The sequence below is a fragment of the Aaosphaeria arxii genome (assembly GCF_010015735.1).
Source record: "Aaosphaeria arxii CBS 175.79 unplaced genomic scaffold BU24scaffold_4, whole genome shotgun sequence".
Taxonomy (NCBI): Eukaryota; Fungi; Ascomycota; class Dothideomycetes; order Pleosporales; genus Aaosphaeria; species Aaosphaeria arxii.
Genome location: NW_022983477.1, coordinates 3,960,916 through 3,976,542, shown reverse-complemented (window position 1 = coordinate 3,976,542; position 15,627 = coordinate 3,960,916). Strand labels below are relative to the sequence as shown.

At 49.3% G+C, this 15,627-nt stretch overlaps 5 protein-coding genes across 5 annotated transcripts; 1 reads left to right on the top strand and 4 right to left on the bottom strand.

Annotated features, from left to right (window-relative positions):
• Nucleotides 1-1,040: 1,040 nt before the first annotated feature.
• Nucleotides 1,041-2,285, bottom strand: BU24DRAFT_409721 (uncharacterized protein; the record flags this gene model as incomplete). The annotated part of the gene is made up of 1 exon (XM_033525940.1): nt 1,041-2,285. The coding sequence occupies one exon, from the start codon at nt 2,283-2,285 to the stop codon at nt 1,041-1,043; it is 1,245 nt and encodes a 414-aa protein (XP_033384972.1).
• Nucleotides 2,286-3,363: 1,078 nt separating this feature from the next.
• BU24DRAFT_409720 (ribonuclease HI large subunit) lies at nt 3,364-4,433 on the bottom strand (the record flags this gene model as incomplete). The annotated part of the gene is made up of 2 exons (XM_033525939.1): nt 3,364-4,163; nt 4,217-4,433. The coding sequence occupies 2 exons, from the start codon at nt 4,431-4,433 to the stop codon at nt 3,364-3,366; spliced, it is 1,017 nt and encodes a 338-aa protein (XP_033384971.1).
• A 481-nt stretch (nt 4,434-4,914) lies between these two features.
• BU24DRAFT_207070 (uncharacterized protein) lies at nt 4,915-10,281 on the bottom strand. Its single transcript, XM_033521885.1, has 3 exons — nt 9,988-10,281; nt 5,615-9,877; nt 4,915-5,564 (listed from the first exon to the last, which is right to left on the bottom strand). The coding sequence occupies exons 2-3, from the start codon at nt 9,848-9,850 to the stop codon at nt 5,397-5,399; spliced, it is 4,404 nt and encodes a 1,467-aa protein (XP_033384970.1). The 5' UTR covers nt 9,851-9,877; nt 9,988-10,281; the 3' UTR covers nt 4,915-5,396.
• A 6-nt stretch (nt 10,282-10,287) lies between these two features.
• BU24DRAFT_391931 (glycoside hydrolase family 85 protein) lies at nt 10,288-12,840 on the bottom strand. The gene is made up of 2 exons (XM_033525129.1): nt 11,814-12,840; nt 10,288-11,756 (listed from the first exon to the last, which is right to left on the bottom strand). The coding sequence occupies exons 1-2, from the start codon at nt 12,530-12,532 to the stop codon at nt 10,334-10,336; spliced, it is 2,142 nt and encodes a 713-aa protein (XP_033384969.1). The 5' UTR covers nt 12,533-12,840; the 3' UTR covers nt 10,288-10,333.
• A 159-nt stretch (nt 12,841-12,999) lies between these two features.
• On the top strand, nt 13,000-14,397 carry BU24DRAFT_423012 (ER lumen protein retaining receptor). The gene is made up of 5 exons (XM_033528127.1): nt 13,000-13,122; nt 13,236-13,294; nt 13,347-13,625; nt 13,679-13,935; nt 14,000-14,397. Exons 1-5 carry the CDS (start codon nt 13,101-13,103, stop codon nt 14,034-14,036), a joined length of 654 nt encoding a protein of 217 aa, XP_033384968.1. The 5' UTR covers nt 13,000-13,100; the 3' UTR covers nt 14,037-14,397.
• Nucleotides 14,398-15,627: the final 1,230 nt, after the last annotated feature.

Sequence of the window (15,627 nt, the reverse complement as noted above, 5' to 3'; positions counted from 1 at the left end):
TAATGGTGATGATGATATTTGATGACAGGGGATAGAAGTCACAATACGAGAATGTGCATGCGTGACATTGTGAGGTTCTGGTTTGCGAATGAGGAGATCGTGGATGGTATGTAGATTTTTGTGTTCAATTGAGGTTAAGTGGATGTAGAGCGAGATTGTAAATTGGTGAGAGGTATTCAGTCTGCTCAATTCACCTTTCACAAGTACTTCCAATACAGCATTGCTATTTCCTATGACGAATGACTTTGTGTGCTGGAAGTACTGCCACAACAGTATGACTCCCAATACGACCCATATCATCATCAACAATCAATACATCACGCACGTACTTCGGGAGAACCTGGAGATCATACCATGTGCTTGTGGGGATGTACGATGCCGTGTCACGTCAAGACCAAATGCCGAGTCAGATAGACAGCATGTGAGATCAGATCGGTGAAGTTGACGAGCGACGATCACTACTGAGCGGCCATGTGGCGAGGAGAGGCGAGGCGATACACAAAACGTCATGTACTGATCGACGGGATCTTCATGTCGCGAACGTGCGAAGTCGGATGGTGGTCAGCATCACCGTAAGTTGTGGGTATTCCTGTGATGTGTGAGAGGGGTTTGGAGGGAAAATTCCCGAATGGCTTCATTGGGGGAGTAATTACAAACAGTGCGGAGATGCTCTTCGGTCGTCAGGTACGGTAACGGATGCAGAGGTTCACGGAGGATGGAAAGCAAGATCTCAACTACCACAACCCATCTATTCTTCAACAGTATATCTACAAAAATAATGAAATGACGATCGCTGATGTCGGGGTAATATCTACAAAAAAAACTCCGTGTGTCCCAATGCCGCTAGAAAACGTAGATACAGAACAAAGCTGCAACGAGCAAATGCTGGTTGTCATGCAGGAACCCCAATAAGGGAGAGGAAATATGGTACAGGTGAATATATCGTGGGGTCGTGAGGATAGATGTTGAATCTTGTGAAGTTTTGGAGAGGTGAGGCTCTACAATGGCTATCCCTTGCGCAGTCGTTCAAACTCTGTGATCTACTCCTCAGTGTCTGAGAGCGAAGAGTGCAGAATCGAGCGGCGACGGGCCTGGCTGTACTGGAAGCTTGAGCTATTTCGTGGAATGAGATTGTGAGGGAAGACGAACAGCGGCTTCGCTTGCGTAGGGCGATGGAAAAAGGTAGATTGGAATTCGCAGGAGTCGGACGATGGCGGCGGCGTCAGGATGTCGCACTTGGCCATGTTATTGCAGAGAACCTCCTGCTCCTCCTCCTCCTCGTCGCCGGGGGAAAGTGGTGGGGATTGGGGAGACGATGGGTGGAGGAGTGTAGATGACTTTCGCACAAATTCTGGCCGCTTGGGCGCAGGCAATGGGACTGCTGCTTCGGTGGTCAAAGCGATTGCGGTCGCATCAGATGAGAAGTGTTCAGGCTCCGAGTCGGGGTTTGATGGGTGAAGCAGGGTAGAGTCTTTCCTGGTGAGTGGTGGAGGGTTTTGTGGCTTGAGCTGAGATGAGATGGGGAATGCGAAGGCCGGGCGGGGTGCAGAGAACCATGGATCCGGAGTTCGAGGAGGGGTGATAGGTTCGCATTGATCTGGTGATGAAGGGTGAAGCAGGGTAGAGTTCTTGCGTCGGACGACTTTGATTCCCTCGGTGGGTGCAGTGTCAAGAGCGGGTAGGTGAGTTTGGTTGGTGATGGTCGACTCCAAAGCCAGGCCTACGGAGGAGTAATGCTCCTGTTGACTTCTAGAGAATGACAACGCTTCTTCGCTAGGCTCTTTCCTCAGACTCGGTCTCCAGGTTGGGCGACTTCTGCGGGTTGGGCTCATTACACGATCATGGCTTTGTCGCCTCTCAGACAGTTTTGCCTCTGCCTCCCTGTATTGTCGCTGCTGCCACCTCAAATCCCGCAAGTGGACAGCCGATGCTTTTGGTGATATAGGAATGTCGTCGTCGGTCACGTCCTCATCCTCTTCGATAATAGCTTCGCTGTGATAGCCAGAGTCCTCGTCCATACTACGTCGCTCTTCCTTCTCTTCTACACTAGTCAGAGGTTCCGGGCTGCCTCTGCCTCGTTCAGCCAGTCCACCCCTTCGAGCAAAGAATCGTGGTCCACCGCAATGGGGGCATTTTTTCCTGGTGACGATAGGCCTGGAATGCTGTCGTATTTTGCCGCATGGTTTCAAGCCGTAGGCCTTGGATCTCGGGGCATTGATGCAGTGTTGCCAGACAGCAACAGTATGTGTGCACACGATGTGGTCGACAGGAAGGATGATGCACATGATGACTGGCCCCGCAAGAGAATGTATTAGAAAGAATGTGAATAACGAAACGATCCGAATATCAATGGCCCAGTTGTATTATCGTAAGAGAAGCAGACCTCGTGCAAAAGTGAGCAACTCATGCAATGTAATAATATTTCCTCGATAGACGACCGATGCAACGGCAGGCCGGGAAGCATCCGACGGATCGGAGGTCTATATGATGGCCGTATACGCACGTTTGCACTGGTGCTGTGCAGTTGTAGAGTGGGTGTGACTGCGATCGACTAAGTCCAGAAACGGTAGTATAGATTCGAAGTTTCCGGATGTTGGGCGCTAAGTTCGGCGGCAAACGAGCTCGGACTTCGTAGACAACGACCGGTGGAGGTCAACTAGGAAAACCAAACAAATGTTTCTGTTTCTGTTTCTTGGAGGAACAACAAAGGCATTGGCGAGCTGTCAAAAATCCGGGGAGGTTAAATGAATAATTTTCGATAGAAATATAATATAATATTCCAGTAAGGCACGCCGAATAGTGAGATGACGACAAGGTGAAGGGTGTTTGCAATCTGTCCTACACGTCTCGACGGCCACGGCCAACCTCTGCCAGTGTCATATACCAACCAACAATTCAATAATCCAATCCTTCAGCACGGGCTTTTTGCCTTTCATGTCCCATTCTGCTGTGCCTTCTCACCACTTGGTACATCATGGCTGACTACATGGATGTTGGTAGGGCTGTGCGGTCGGACATCGACATTGGTCGCCGGAGACCAAGGTTTTTTAGCGAACGACGGCCTCGACTCCGGAATCCGTCCTCATACTGTAGTCATCCTCAAGATCCGCGAATGGGCGTCAGCCAACAAGATAATGTACGAGTCACGAACCAAAATCTGCAGAGTCCCCAGAATGTGACTGAACTCAGAGTTTCTGTGGCTTTCGCCCAGTTCGCTTGTTATTACCTTACCCTCCCGTTCCAAGGCAAATGCGCCTCGTGACAACCGATCCGGGAAACTAGCCAGTCGCGCGAGATCCGTTTCGCGGCGCTCCACGCAGCAGATGTTTGGAACCACGCAAGAAACTTGCGCGCCCGATGGCTCTAGAAACATTCCATCTCTTCTGTAACTCTCTTTCCGTACCAATCCACCATTTCATTGCCGCCCTTCTCGCCCTGTGCGCTGAAGAAATTCGTCATCCGCAGATCATTGCCCTCGTCCTCTTCCACTGGCCAGTCAATCTGTAGCTCAGCATTCTTCCCCTCTAGCAGTTCCTTTGCAGTGCTCCACGAGAAACGGCACTCGTTCCCCCATCCAAACACAGGGTCGATGTTTTGTTTGAGCCACGACGAAGTCCGTGGGTCAGATGGGTAGCCTGAACCCCACGCGATCTCACCACCTGACGCCTCCGCATTCTGATACGGAGCATAAGAGACCTCGAGCGCTGCATCTCTGGTGACTTTCGCACACACCGACGCTGCTGACACGACAGGGTACAGACTGTCTGCCTTCTTTGCGACCGTTATCCGTACCGTTGGCCAGATGCGTTCCAGCTTCTTCTGATAGACCTCCGGTTTGCCAATTGTGTCGATGTATATCTCCTTGACGTTGACGCCACGCGCCATCACCTCCTTGATCAGGTTGATCGTTGCATCCATCGCTTGCGCGTTCAGATTGTACTTGTTGGGGGCAAGCGAATCGGCAGATATGTCGCGCGCTGACAGCAGTCTCGTTGCCCACCCACAAGATTTGTGCAGGTCGGTACCTGATGAGCATATCTTCTCCATCAAGGATGAGCGAACTTGCGGCGTGAGCACCTTCGAATCATCGAAATGGTGTGTGTCGGCAAGGAGTGAATGGTGGAGTTCAATGGGGAGGTAGAAGAGAGCGTACACCATTGGACCTGTGCTTGTAAGTAATGGAAAATGTAGTTTCTTCGTCAGAGAGGAGTCCTACCTAACACAGGTCCTCGTCCAGCTTCATCAACACCTAACACGATTTCTTGTGTCTCGTCGTCCTTGATTGCTGCAGGTATTGGTGAATAGTGCGAATATGACTTTCCCTCAATTATGTCAGATCGGTTGACCGAGGGCGCCATGAAAACTCCGGAGGTAGGTGTCTCCTGTTCGATCTCCTCTGTGTCCATTTGAACGTCTTCTAGTGTCTCGGCCATGATGTGATCTTTGTTCTCGAAAGCGATAATTGTGAGAGTATGGAAGAATTGTGTGCGATTGATTCAGAAATTCTATGACAAGCGCGTCTTTGCGCGACGCGTCTCAGTCAAGCATTCACGTGGCACTCTACCGAGCGTGCCAGTAACTAACGTTAGCGCAGAAGTATAATTAGGAACCCTGCGTGCCTACCAATGTAGCACATCCTCAATCGATAAATATAACTATCACAGTGACGGCAAAAGCGTCATTCTGTCAGATGCTACGAAGTACTTTTTCCACAATATGACAAATACGCGCAAGAAATTCACCGTCACAAGGTCATTTCAGGGATTCAGCTCTATCTCACAGTATTTATTACCTCCACCAGCCTTGATATATCGTACATCGAGGATCCAGAGCCTATTGGACATGATCCATCTAGTATGGACATCGAGCCTTCACATTAAGTCACCCTATAGGCCCCCCCAATAGTGACTTTCCTATTGCTTCGCTCAAAAATGGCACATTGATTATCCCAGAGCATTTCAGCGTCCAGGAATCAGATATACCGAAAGCCTCTACTCAAGGAAAATGACCAATGTTGGGGCCGCAGGTCGATTTTGTAAACGCTCCAAATGAGCGGTCGAACCGTTGAAATCGCAAAAAGAAGAGAGATGATGCACCACGCCTTACCATTTTCCCATTGTTCCCATGACCGACGAAAGGGTATCTAATGAAAACCGATCCGCCGCCCGGAAACGCTGCCGAAGCTAATTGCAAGCCGTTAACAGCACCGGGTGAGAGATTGGAAGAGGCCGTGCATAATGGAGAGAAAAACAAAGGAAAGATGTGCTTCCACAAGTGAAAGCAAGTACAAAGGAAGGCGGCATTTTCAGCTCGCAAGCCGTGTACGCAAACTCCTAAGCAAAGGATTGCCTTCATAGGCCTGACAAGAAAGGAAGGGTGCTCGGTAGTTTAGCTTCTCAATGAGCCACACTCCGGGCAATGCCATTGACCTTGGTGACCAAAGCAGAAATGCGACGAAGAAGAGGATTTCCGGGAGAGTTCTCGTTGAGTCTGATGTAGGTAGCCGTCAAACGTTGGGTCATGACCTCCATAATCCGGGGTACGATATCGCTTGTTTCGGGATCCTGGTGAGTTAAGTCAGACGAGTTCTAAAGGTTGTGCAAGATTTACTTACATGGGGATTAACGTTCTTGAGCACGGCATCAAGCCAAACAAGGCGCTCTGGTAAGAATTGGTCCAAGGAATCGGTCACGACAGCACCAGTCGATAAATTGAGCAGAGGAGTAACTTGGCTCAAATAGGCTGGATTGCACTGTACAAAAACAGTGTTGAACAGCTCTGTGGTGCGGCTTGACTGTAACCATTTCATAGTGCCATGTTCGAAGTCACCCTCGGTCAACAGACGTGTAATTTCTTCGGTTTCCAACTGCTCGGGAGTTTTCTTTTGGGGTTTTGCAGGAGGTGGTGCCACTTGAGGCGAGGAACGAGGAGGTGCGGCAGTCTGGGATGATTCCGCGAGATACTGCTGGAGCTTAGCGAGCTGCGCCTGAAGCTGGGACTGAGCCCCCGCCATCGACTGGATAGTATCCGTCAATGCTTGAACGGTGTCGGTCAATTGAGCAATCTTAGCAGCATCTTCCTGGCGTTGGGCTTGCGCTTGGCGTAGTTGGTTGCCGATCTGAGTCTCTACCAGTGTTGTAAAGCTGGTCAAAGCCGGATTAACTATAGAACCAGTGACGCCAGTAATAGTCGGCTCGAGCTGGTTGGCGATTTTGACGGTCATCGCTTCAGAAATTGATTGAGCAATCTGAGGGCTCTTCAGAGCACGAGACACCGCCTCAGGGACTTCCTTGGCAAGATGATTACCCAGAGCGCCTTTCAAACTAGCGCTGACACTCTTATCAATGGCTGAGGACATCTGTGTAAGAATTTTCGGGAGTACTATATCGCGAAGCTGCTGCTCCACCTTCTTCTTCAAGACCTCCTCAACATTGTCGGTCAAAGTGCTTGACACAAGGCGGAGGACTGCTTCTTGTCTAGCACCATTAGAGGCATTCATGACACGCTTGTCTTCGTCGATGCGCTTGTACAAAACTTCGAGCTCGCGAGTAAAGACTTTGGTGACCTCAGTCTGGACGATTTCTTCAATCCTCTTAGAGTCAACAGTAGATGCTGACGAAGAGCTTGTGGCCGCGAAAGATTGATGCGCACTGGGAACTAAAAGCTTCTTTGCCCACTCTGGCGGTTCAGTTTCGGAAGCCCGAGAGAGTGCGTTCTCGGATACTGCCGGCTCTGGGGGAGTAGGTGACTTGGAAAGAGGCGGAGCTTGTGCAGCTTGTGCGTATGAGGGCGGAGGCGCTCGTTGAGCGGTGGAAATCTGAGAAGCAGTGTCTGCAGCAGATCGCTTCTTCTTTTTCTTTTCCTTTTCAGACTTCTCTCCGCCGTTCATGATAGCAGCTCGAGCGGCGTCTTGTTTGCTTTCAACCTTAGCAAGAGTCGAAGCACGCATGGCAGCTTCTGGTGTCATTGATTGGCGGGAGACGTTGCTGCTCTCCTTCTTGATGCTCTCCCGTACAGAGCGATCTGAAGTCGACTTTGGAGCTGGCGTGTCACCGCCAGTGGAAGACTCGTCCGCAGCTGACTGTGGCGGCTTTAGTTGACTCATTGTGATGATGCCCTCAGACTTCGCATCTCTGGGATGCAATGGCTCTCCTTCCTTCTTCCATCCTAGGTCACTTCGTCGAACGCGAATAGTGCATACACCCTTAGAGTGCATAACGTATAGTTCGAAAAGGGCAATATCATCTGGATCGTCGCTGTCAGGGGGGCCTGCCGGCTCATTGAGCATATGAAGGCTACGAATTTCGCCCTTGGGTGCGAAGGAATACTCTGCGATGCTGGTCATGATGGCAGTAGCATTAACGGGTGGAAATGGCGTTGCACCCCTCTCACCCTTGCCGGCGAGGCGACTGATATAAACCGCCTGGTTCATGACTGGGAGATTGTATCGTGGACAAGAAACATGGATGAAGAAGATAGAGTTACGTGTAGGATGAGCCACCGCCATGATCCCCGTCTTAGGGTGGAAAGATACACTGCAAATGGCATCAGACTCCTTCTCATGCGGAAGATTGATCTCTTGCACTGCTTTGCCAAGGCCCAAATCCCAAAGCTGGAAAGAGTGATTCTGCTTCATTCCAACCATGACATAACGGAGGGCAATGCCCTTAGAAAATGGTTTGTCCTTGTCGAAGAAGAAAACCGAGGTGGGCCATGATTTGGCACTTGGTGAGGTCGTATGGAACTCCAACAAGGTCTCAGACACTTCAACAGGGTGGGGTGGGTTGGCGGGAATACCAAGGCTGGGGTCAGTCAAGCGACGAATATCCCAAAAGCGCATGCGACCGGCCTTGTCGAGAGAGACGATAACTGTGTCATCCTCACTGAACGTGAAGTCCTTACCGGCCTTACCAGTCAGGATCTTCAGTGACCGTTCCTTGAGATACTTCTCAGTATGGCAAATGCCCTTGCCTCCACGAACGTATTGAGCAGCGACCTTGGGCCAAACGATGTGGATGGACTTGCCACGACCCACGGCGAAGAATTCAGGATGGCGCGAAGATGGCTTGGCCCGCGTTTTCAACTGACCGCCAGACGTGTTGTCGTCTTGCGAGGGCGAGGGCGGAAGCACAATTCCTTGAGTATCGAGATTGTCGCTGAAATGATCATCACGACCCGCCTCTAGCGATGTCCAGAAAACAGAGCCATTAACTCCGATACCAAGTATGCTCTCTAGCTCTCGCTCAAGATCTTCGCTATTAGTGCACATAGCAATATTGAAAATCCGCTCCTGGTGGTTCTCGAAAACCTGACGATACTGGCCGTTCTCTTGACGAATGATCTTGAAACCGCCCTTCTTGACCAAAGCATACACAATGAAGTTCTTACTTGCGGAGACCAAAGACCTATCGATTTGATCGAACTCCTTCTTGAGGCGAGCGATATCCATAAGGGCACCAGGGCGGAAAGTAGCACGCTTTTCAGGCATGTTCTGGATGGTGAGAGAAGAGAATGCTGTCATCGGGAAGCGGTAGACTATTACCGTCTCGTCGCCTTCTTTCGATGTGTTATCCTCTGCTTCAGCACTCTCCCAGCTGTCAGCAATATCGCCAGCTTCAGCCTGAGAGATCTGGGAAACAACTTCTTTCAAAGCCTCGGCGACTGGTTCGCCAACCGTCTCCTCAAGAGCCTGTGCGGCATCATTGTCCTGGAGTTCCTTCTCCATTTCAACAGCAGTCTCAATGATTGCCTCCTCAATCTCTTTCACATCTTCAGCTGTGACGTTCTCGAGCTCCTTGGCCAGTTGGACCTCAGATTGCAACTCTGCCTCGGCAAGAGCCTCGTCAACCTGTTCGCCGATCTGCTCGGCGAGATCGCTGACTGCTTCAGCCACAGTTTCGTGCGGCAAAGCAGTCTGCGCAGGCGACATTCCTTGGTGCTTCTCCGCGTGGTTGTTCTGACCTTGGCCGCTAGTGAATGGTACCTCAGCTGCGTGTCTAGGCTTGAGGATCTCGATCCTTTGTGGACCACTTCTGGAGCTTGAGGGCACAGGCGTACGGTTTCGTGGCGTGGTGCGGGGGCTGGCAGCCTCAAGCTTGTCAAATGGGTTCACGTAAGTGAAGGTGGGCTTGGGACCAGCTGCAATGTCGGAACCAATGGACGGCATAGTCGATCCTGCTTCGTCTCTAGCATTCGGGTCCGGGTGTAGATTCTCAACCTCCGCATCTGCAAAGTCCTGGGCCAAGTCGTCCACGGCCGTTTCTGGCGCATGGGCGTGTGGTGGTGAGAACGGGAATGCAGGCCGAGCCGAGTCCGGCTGCGCTGGCTTGGGATGATTGAGAAGTCGAAGCAAGATATCTTGGGGGTTGTCGGATGAGCCAGAGGGGCCGTCTGATCGCGCGACAGCTGGAACAGGAGCTACACTGTGCTGCGGTGGCGGAGAGGCGGCTTTACTCATAAAGCTAGCTACCAAGTCAGAGGCGGATGGCTGACGGCCATGGCTACCAGCGCTGTCGGAGACCTGTGTATTGTACGAAGAACGACGATGCGGCGGGATGCTCTGCTGGGAAGGTTGGGCATTGAAGCGCAGCAAGTTGAGCAACTGAGCAGACTGCTGTTGCGGCGTCTGTTGCTGTTGAGCACCAGCCTCGGGGACGGGGGTGTTTGCCATGGACGAGTTGGGCGACATGATGGCCGAACCGTGATGTGGTTGAGGACCGCCGGGGGAAGGGGAAAAGATTGGTGAAGAGACGCTGGGTTGACGGTAGCCAGGTTGATTGCCAGTGACACCAGCAGGTGAGGCTGCGCCCTGGCCGTTCAACCGAGCAAATAACTCCTGCAAGTCAGACATGGGGATTCAAATCGTAACGGAGAGTACCTAATAACTTCAGGTTAGGAAATTATGCAAAGTGAGATGGGCAAAAGCATGGGTTGGTGGGTAGCTAGCAGGCAAATAACAAAGTCATGATGTTGGCAATCGTCACTTACCCAAAATTTGGTGCCGCCTTTAGCTGGCTGACCTGCCCAGCAACTGGAATTGTGAAGAATTGACTCGCTACAGCGATACTCTTGTTATTGCGAAGCCAACGAGCCAGGCTTTTTGATGATAGAGTAGCGCTGCGGCGGGTTGTGGGTAAAGGTAAAGTTGGTGGAGATGGGAGGATGGAGATCTTGCCTCTCAGATAGAAGTCGCGTTGCTGACCGTACGCTAACCGGATACGGAATCGTTGGGTAGACACGTGTAATGGTGGCCATCCACCACGTAGGTAAAGTAATAATCAAAGTAAACTTCGATAGATCGAAAGGTATTCTTTAGAACTGAATTTAGCTGTTTCTAGCTTAATGGAATTGGAGGTAAGAAATCACTCACTTCTGAAATAACTTCGCCATCAAATCCTATCCCAGAAACCGAAACAGCAACTGCTTGATCTGCCATCAGAGCCAGTATGGACTCACCTAGCGGGTGCTCCAATGCATATGCTTTGCCCACGATCATTCCATCAATTTTGATCAGGAAGTGAGAACATGGCCCCGTAATTTCACTATACGGTAGCGAATATGGTTCACTTATAGTCCCTGGTGAACGATACTCCCAACACAGTCGAGTATGTTTCGTTTCACCTAGCCCTCGCGTTTGTACATGAACATTCTCTATGCTAGGTTGGATGTGCGACACTTTTGTACTGTTTAATGAGATGCATATTGAAAGCAGGCGTACCACTTCCGCCTCGTCCGATATCACTGGACTCTGCAGATAGACACCCAATCCTTTGAGCCGGCATTGGTCATGGCTTTGTAGTTTTACCCTTGCCTTGATGAATTGTTGAGTATGATCTTTGCAGATATTTAGATGCTCTATACCTTCATCGAAGCTTAAGTAGAAGCTTACTTTTGCATCACTTCTGGAAAATGAGGTTTGGTAGGTAATTTTTATGTCCAACGTCCCATCAGCCGGCATGTCGAATCTGAATAAAGGTAGCCATCTTTCCAATATTGAGCCCGAGGAGCAAGTATCCAAGCCTTTGCTTTGCACTACCACTTCAAGTTGCGTTTGATATGAGACGTCCACGAGCTGATGAGACAAGACGTTGGTCTCACTTTCTATTTGATCCTCGCCCGCATCAGATCGCAACTTTGGTGGTAAAACGGATTGTGACCCCACTTGCGAATGGAGTTGTTTCCCACTGTATAAGTGTCTGCTAGCTCTTTCATCGTGGGTTCCAAAGGCCCGGCTAAAGTCTGTGTAGAAGAAATGCTCCCCTCCTGCAGCGTACATCTGTGCATAGCGGGCAATGGGGTGGTGTCGATTTGGAGGGTGGCGAACATTCGCATTTCCACAGGAGCAATTGATGCCATTCAAACTTCCTCTGCCTTCCCATACCATCCGCTCGACCAGGCGGCCGTTTCCGGGAAAATGCTCGAACGTCCAGGCAGGGGCAAAGATACCTATGGATAAACCGATTTGCGCAAGTTTGCGAGCAGCAAGCCCAGTGTTGGTACCTCCTCCTTTGTCTTCGGGGTAGGTCACTCTGGGATGCGCGAAGCTGCTTGGGTTCTGTGCCCAGACATCGATACCTAAAGAAATGCTTCGAGAAGAGAGTCCACTTTGATTTGCCAGTTCCTTGGATTGCAACGCATCACGCTCTTTCCAACAATAATTCGTCAATATGTTGCCGCAAGCCTGGGTAAATAGCACGTTTTGACTGCTGAGTGCGTTCTGGTAATCGACTTTGTTTGATATAGTGATAGCATCATACCTGAAATATACGTAAATAAACTAATCAACGATCACATAATTAAGTTCAAGCACTAACCAAATGAGTTTTCTCTCCGGTATCAGCTCATTTCTCAACTGTTTGAGGAACGCTTCGAGTAGATTTACATCCCAGTCTTGTCTGTCAAATGGCTTCTCGATGTTCACAAGCCACCCGTCGAATCCATAATGCTTTGCAATGGCTGCGAGTTTACTCGCCAATGGAAAGTGGATACCACCAATACCGGAATTAGTAGTAAGAATGTAATGCAACAGCTCTTTCGTATGCTGGGTTTGCGGCTCGATCAAAAATGTTCCCAGCACCTGTACCCCGTTACGATGTAGAGTATTCGTCCATGTAGGTGGGGGCACGCAAGCAAGTTTATGCGAAAAGTAGATAAAGGTATCGACATAATCGAGATATTCGCATGAATATCTCTCCTCGTCTACTGCCGTTTGCTCGACTCCTTCGTACGTGTGATAATTGCCCGAATAGTCATGACACAACACAATGCTAGCTGTTCCCAATCCAGAAGACTCTGCAATCACTGAGCGGCGAAGTAAAGGGGTGTTCGCTCTATGGATTGGATCTGTGCTCTGTTCGGTCCAGCTTTTGAGTTGTTCGAAGTTATCAAAATAGGTAAATCCGCGAATGCTATCTAAAAGGCGCTGCCTCTCTCGCTCCTCCGGAGTCGGTCCTGTGTCAGGAGAGGGGAACAAATGGCGGTACCCGTCCCTGATGGGCCTTAGAATATCTTTCCATCCCAGCACGTTCGCCATGATGAATCTTAAGACGTTCTGAGTTACCCTAACCCTCCTATATGGACAGGCTTACACGTAATGCGGATCTACGGATTGAAGCGAGGGTGTACAGGCAAGTACAAGTACATGTACATACAGGGCCGAGCGGAAGAAATACGTAATTAGTCGGAGATCCACAATAGCGAAACTGACGATGGGAGCGGCGGAGCGCTGTGTAGTTCTCAGCAGCAGGCCTGATCATTCAGAGGGAGTAATCTGCTATAATTATGAAAAGAATACATATGGCACAGCCACCTGTATGGTTCCCTTTCGGACGCCGATGTTGTCTTCTTGTGGAGTAAAAATAAGGCTGGCGGGCAGAACACGGGCACACGGGGGAAAGCCGTAGGGCAGAGTACTCGAGCTAAGCCGTTTTTGGCAAATCATCTGCAAGGATCATAGCTCCCCCAACGCCTTCCAAACGTGTCATTTTATTCAGAACAGACCTTCGTCGCTCTTCAACAAACATCCACTCCTCTACACACCACCTACGGTCACCAATTCTCGTCGAAATCACACCCGAGAGAGATCATTTACACCAACCAAGATGAACATCTTCAGATTACTAGGTACGCTCGCCGCCAACAACAACGCTTCCGTCATGACGTTGTTATTGACCTCCCTGACACCTTGGCCTCAACCTGGAATTATATTGGATGCGCTACTAACAATTGGCACATAGGGGACTTGTCCCATCTCCTCTCCATTCTGATTCTTCTTCACAAGATGAAGACATCAAGCGTACGCCTTCGACCCTATCCATGCTCCCGGCGCATACCCTAACATCTCGCAGAGCGCGTCCGGAATATCGTTCAAATCTCAATTTCTATACTTGACCGTTTACATAACTCGATACATCGACCTTCTCTGGACCTTTTACGAGCCCAAGTCCCTATACAACACCGTTTTCAAGATCATTTTCATCAGCACATCCGCATACACCGTCTACCTCATGCTTAACGATTACAAGCCAACCCACGACCCCAATCTTGACACGTTCAAAGTCCAATATCTCCTGGGTGCAAGCGCGGTTATGGCAATCATATTCCCTCACAAGTACACCTTCACAGAGGTATGTCATGATAATAATGGGATTTTGATGATTTGGAACTAACCTTTAAGTAGGTTCTTTGGACCTTCTCCATCTGGTTGGAGTCTGTTGCCATTCTTCCACAACTGTTCATGTTGCAGAGAACAGGAGAGGCTGAGACGATCACTACCCATTATCTTTTCGCTCTCGGCGCATACCGTGCCTTGTACATCCCCAACTGGATCTACCGTTACTTCACTGAGACCCCACGTTTCTTCGAACCCAATGCGGTCATTGCTGGTCTCATTCAGACCGTTCTTTACTCTGATTTCTTCTGGATCTACTACACAAAGTGAGCATATATCTATTGTTGTGACTGTTAAAAAGCGAGCAACATGCTAACAATTACATTCCAGGGTTATCCAAGGCAAGAAATTCAACCTCCCCGTTTAAGCCAGCCGTATCACTAGGGTCATCAGCTTTATTCACGGAGCCGCTTCGAATGCGGCGCGACTTTATAGCGGCCTATCTTCTTGTATTATAGAATTCACTGGTCGTACTTTCGAAAAGCACGTCATCGGTGTCACGGAGCAAAGGCGTTTTGGTGGCAAGGCTCCCTCTGGGCAAGATTCCGCAGAAGACCGAAGTAATCTTCGCCATAGCGGACATCATGGATGGGATCTGTTACTATCGGGAAGTAGGCAAACGGTTGGGATTGTGTGCGCAAAGTGAGATTGGAGTCATGTGTCAACAAACAGTTTAAGAAAAAGCATTCGCAGCGCGATTCTGATAAACCATATATGCATAAAACGACTTAAGTCTTGATCCTTCTTTTATTGATGATGTCGGTGATTTAGAACTTTATCGTGTGATTACGCTCCTGACCAATGCTGACTTTGATTTGGAATCTCAAATTGTAATGTACTGTACAATACGAGATTCCATTAAAAGACTCCGACAATGCGCGCTCCCAAGACTGACATGCAATCACGATTTTCTATGATATATTGACGTTCCCTTCCCCTTGTACGAAAGACCATCCAATGCACAAACTCCAGATTCATCAGTTATCTATGTCAGTCTACATTTTTCTTTAGATCCAAAGTAAACTTCGACCTCGATAGACTCGAATCCGTTAGTATGTATGAGCTTTTGATCCACGATCTCTGCAACTACCTCGATTATTTTAAATTGTTTTCTGATAAATAAGTACGTCACAACGTTATCGAATTCGAAGCTGTCAACATGTAAGTGTTCAAGTCTAACACCAGTAACAGTATTCTCGTCATTACAAGGTTAGTTATGGACGAGGATAATATATCGCTAGGATATATCTCAAAAACTCACAGTAATTGCAAATCCGATCTACCGCTACTTGTAAATACATCGTACCATAATTGTTCTTGATCTATAAAGACGATGGATCGCAAGAATATGTTCCAAAATCCCAAGAGGGCTTATTGACGTACAATACACAATTCGAAGGCACCACGATCTCCACCTCCCACCTTACCAACACCACCGATTCAAGCAGCCAATTACGTTCACCTTGACATCCTACCTCCGCTCCACACACCCTCAATATCATGTATGTATAGACCATGTTTAGCCCCAAGTAAGCGTCAGATATGAGAGAATTGGAAACCGTGCCGCATAAGGTTTCGTCCTACGTCGGCAGGCGTGGAAACACGAGGGGTTGTGAGTAGGTATGGATCACTCGGAAGGGAAAAGGCATGTGGCGCTCAATGTTTGAGTCTAGTTATGTTTTCCTACCGGCGGAGGAAGGAAATGGGGGTAACAAGGTGGGCTATCTGTTGTCAAATGAAGAGGGATGGATGTGGAGGTGTTGAATTCATCTTCGGGGTAGAGACTGAGATCGGAGGGGAAGTGTACAGTGACAGGTGATATCGATGAGTGATGGAGTTGTGTCACGGTAGACCAAAGTCGTGGGGAGAGGTGTGTGTATGGTAAGAATTGTCTGACGATAGGTTTGTGCATTTTGTATGTGTATTGCTGGATGAGTTATAGTGCAGGCATATCATGA

What these genes read in the sequence shown, in the direction of transcription:
- BU24DRAFT_391931 (XM_033525129.1), bottom strand. Translation starts at nt 12,532, where the DNA reads ATGGCGAACGTGCTGGGATGGAAAGATATTCTAAGGCCCATCAGGGAC. An exon ending in CCGGAGAGAAAACTCATTTG is followed by an intron (nt 11,757 to 11,813) that starts GTTAGTGCTTGA and finishes CGTATATTTCAG; the next exon opens with GTATGATGCTATCACTATAT.
- BU24DRAFT_207070 (XM_033521885.1), bottom strand. Translation starts at nt 9,850, where the DNA reads ATGTCTGACTTGCAGGAGTTATTTGCTCGGTTGAACGGCCAGGGCGCA. An exon ending in TCAAGAACGTTAATCCCCAT is followed by an intron (nt 5,565 to 5,614) that starts GTAAGTAAATCT and finishes TTAACTCACCAG; the next exon opens with GATCCCGAAACAAGCGATAT.
- BU24DRAFT_423012 (XM_033528127.1), top strand. Translation starts at nt 13,101, where the DNA reads ATGAACATCTTCAGATTACTAG. An exon ending in ACAAGTACACCTTCACAGAG is followed by an intron (nt 13,626 to 13,678) that starts GTATGTCATGAT and finishes ACCTTTAAGTAG; the next exon opens with GTTCTTTGGACCTTCTCCAT. An exon ending in TTCTGGATCTACTACACAAA is followed by an intron (nt 13,936 to 13,999) that starts GTGAGCATATAT and finishes ATTACATTCCAG; the next exon opens with GGTTATCCAAGGCAAGAAAT.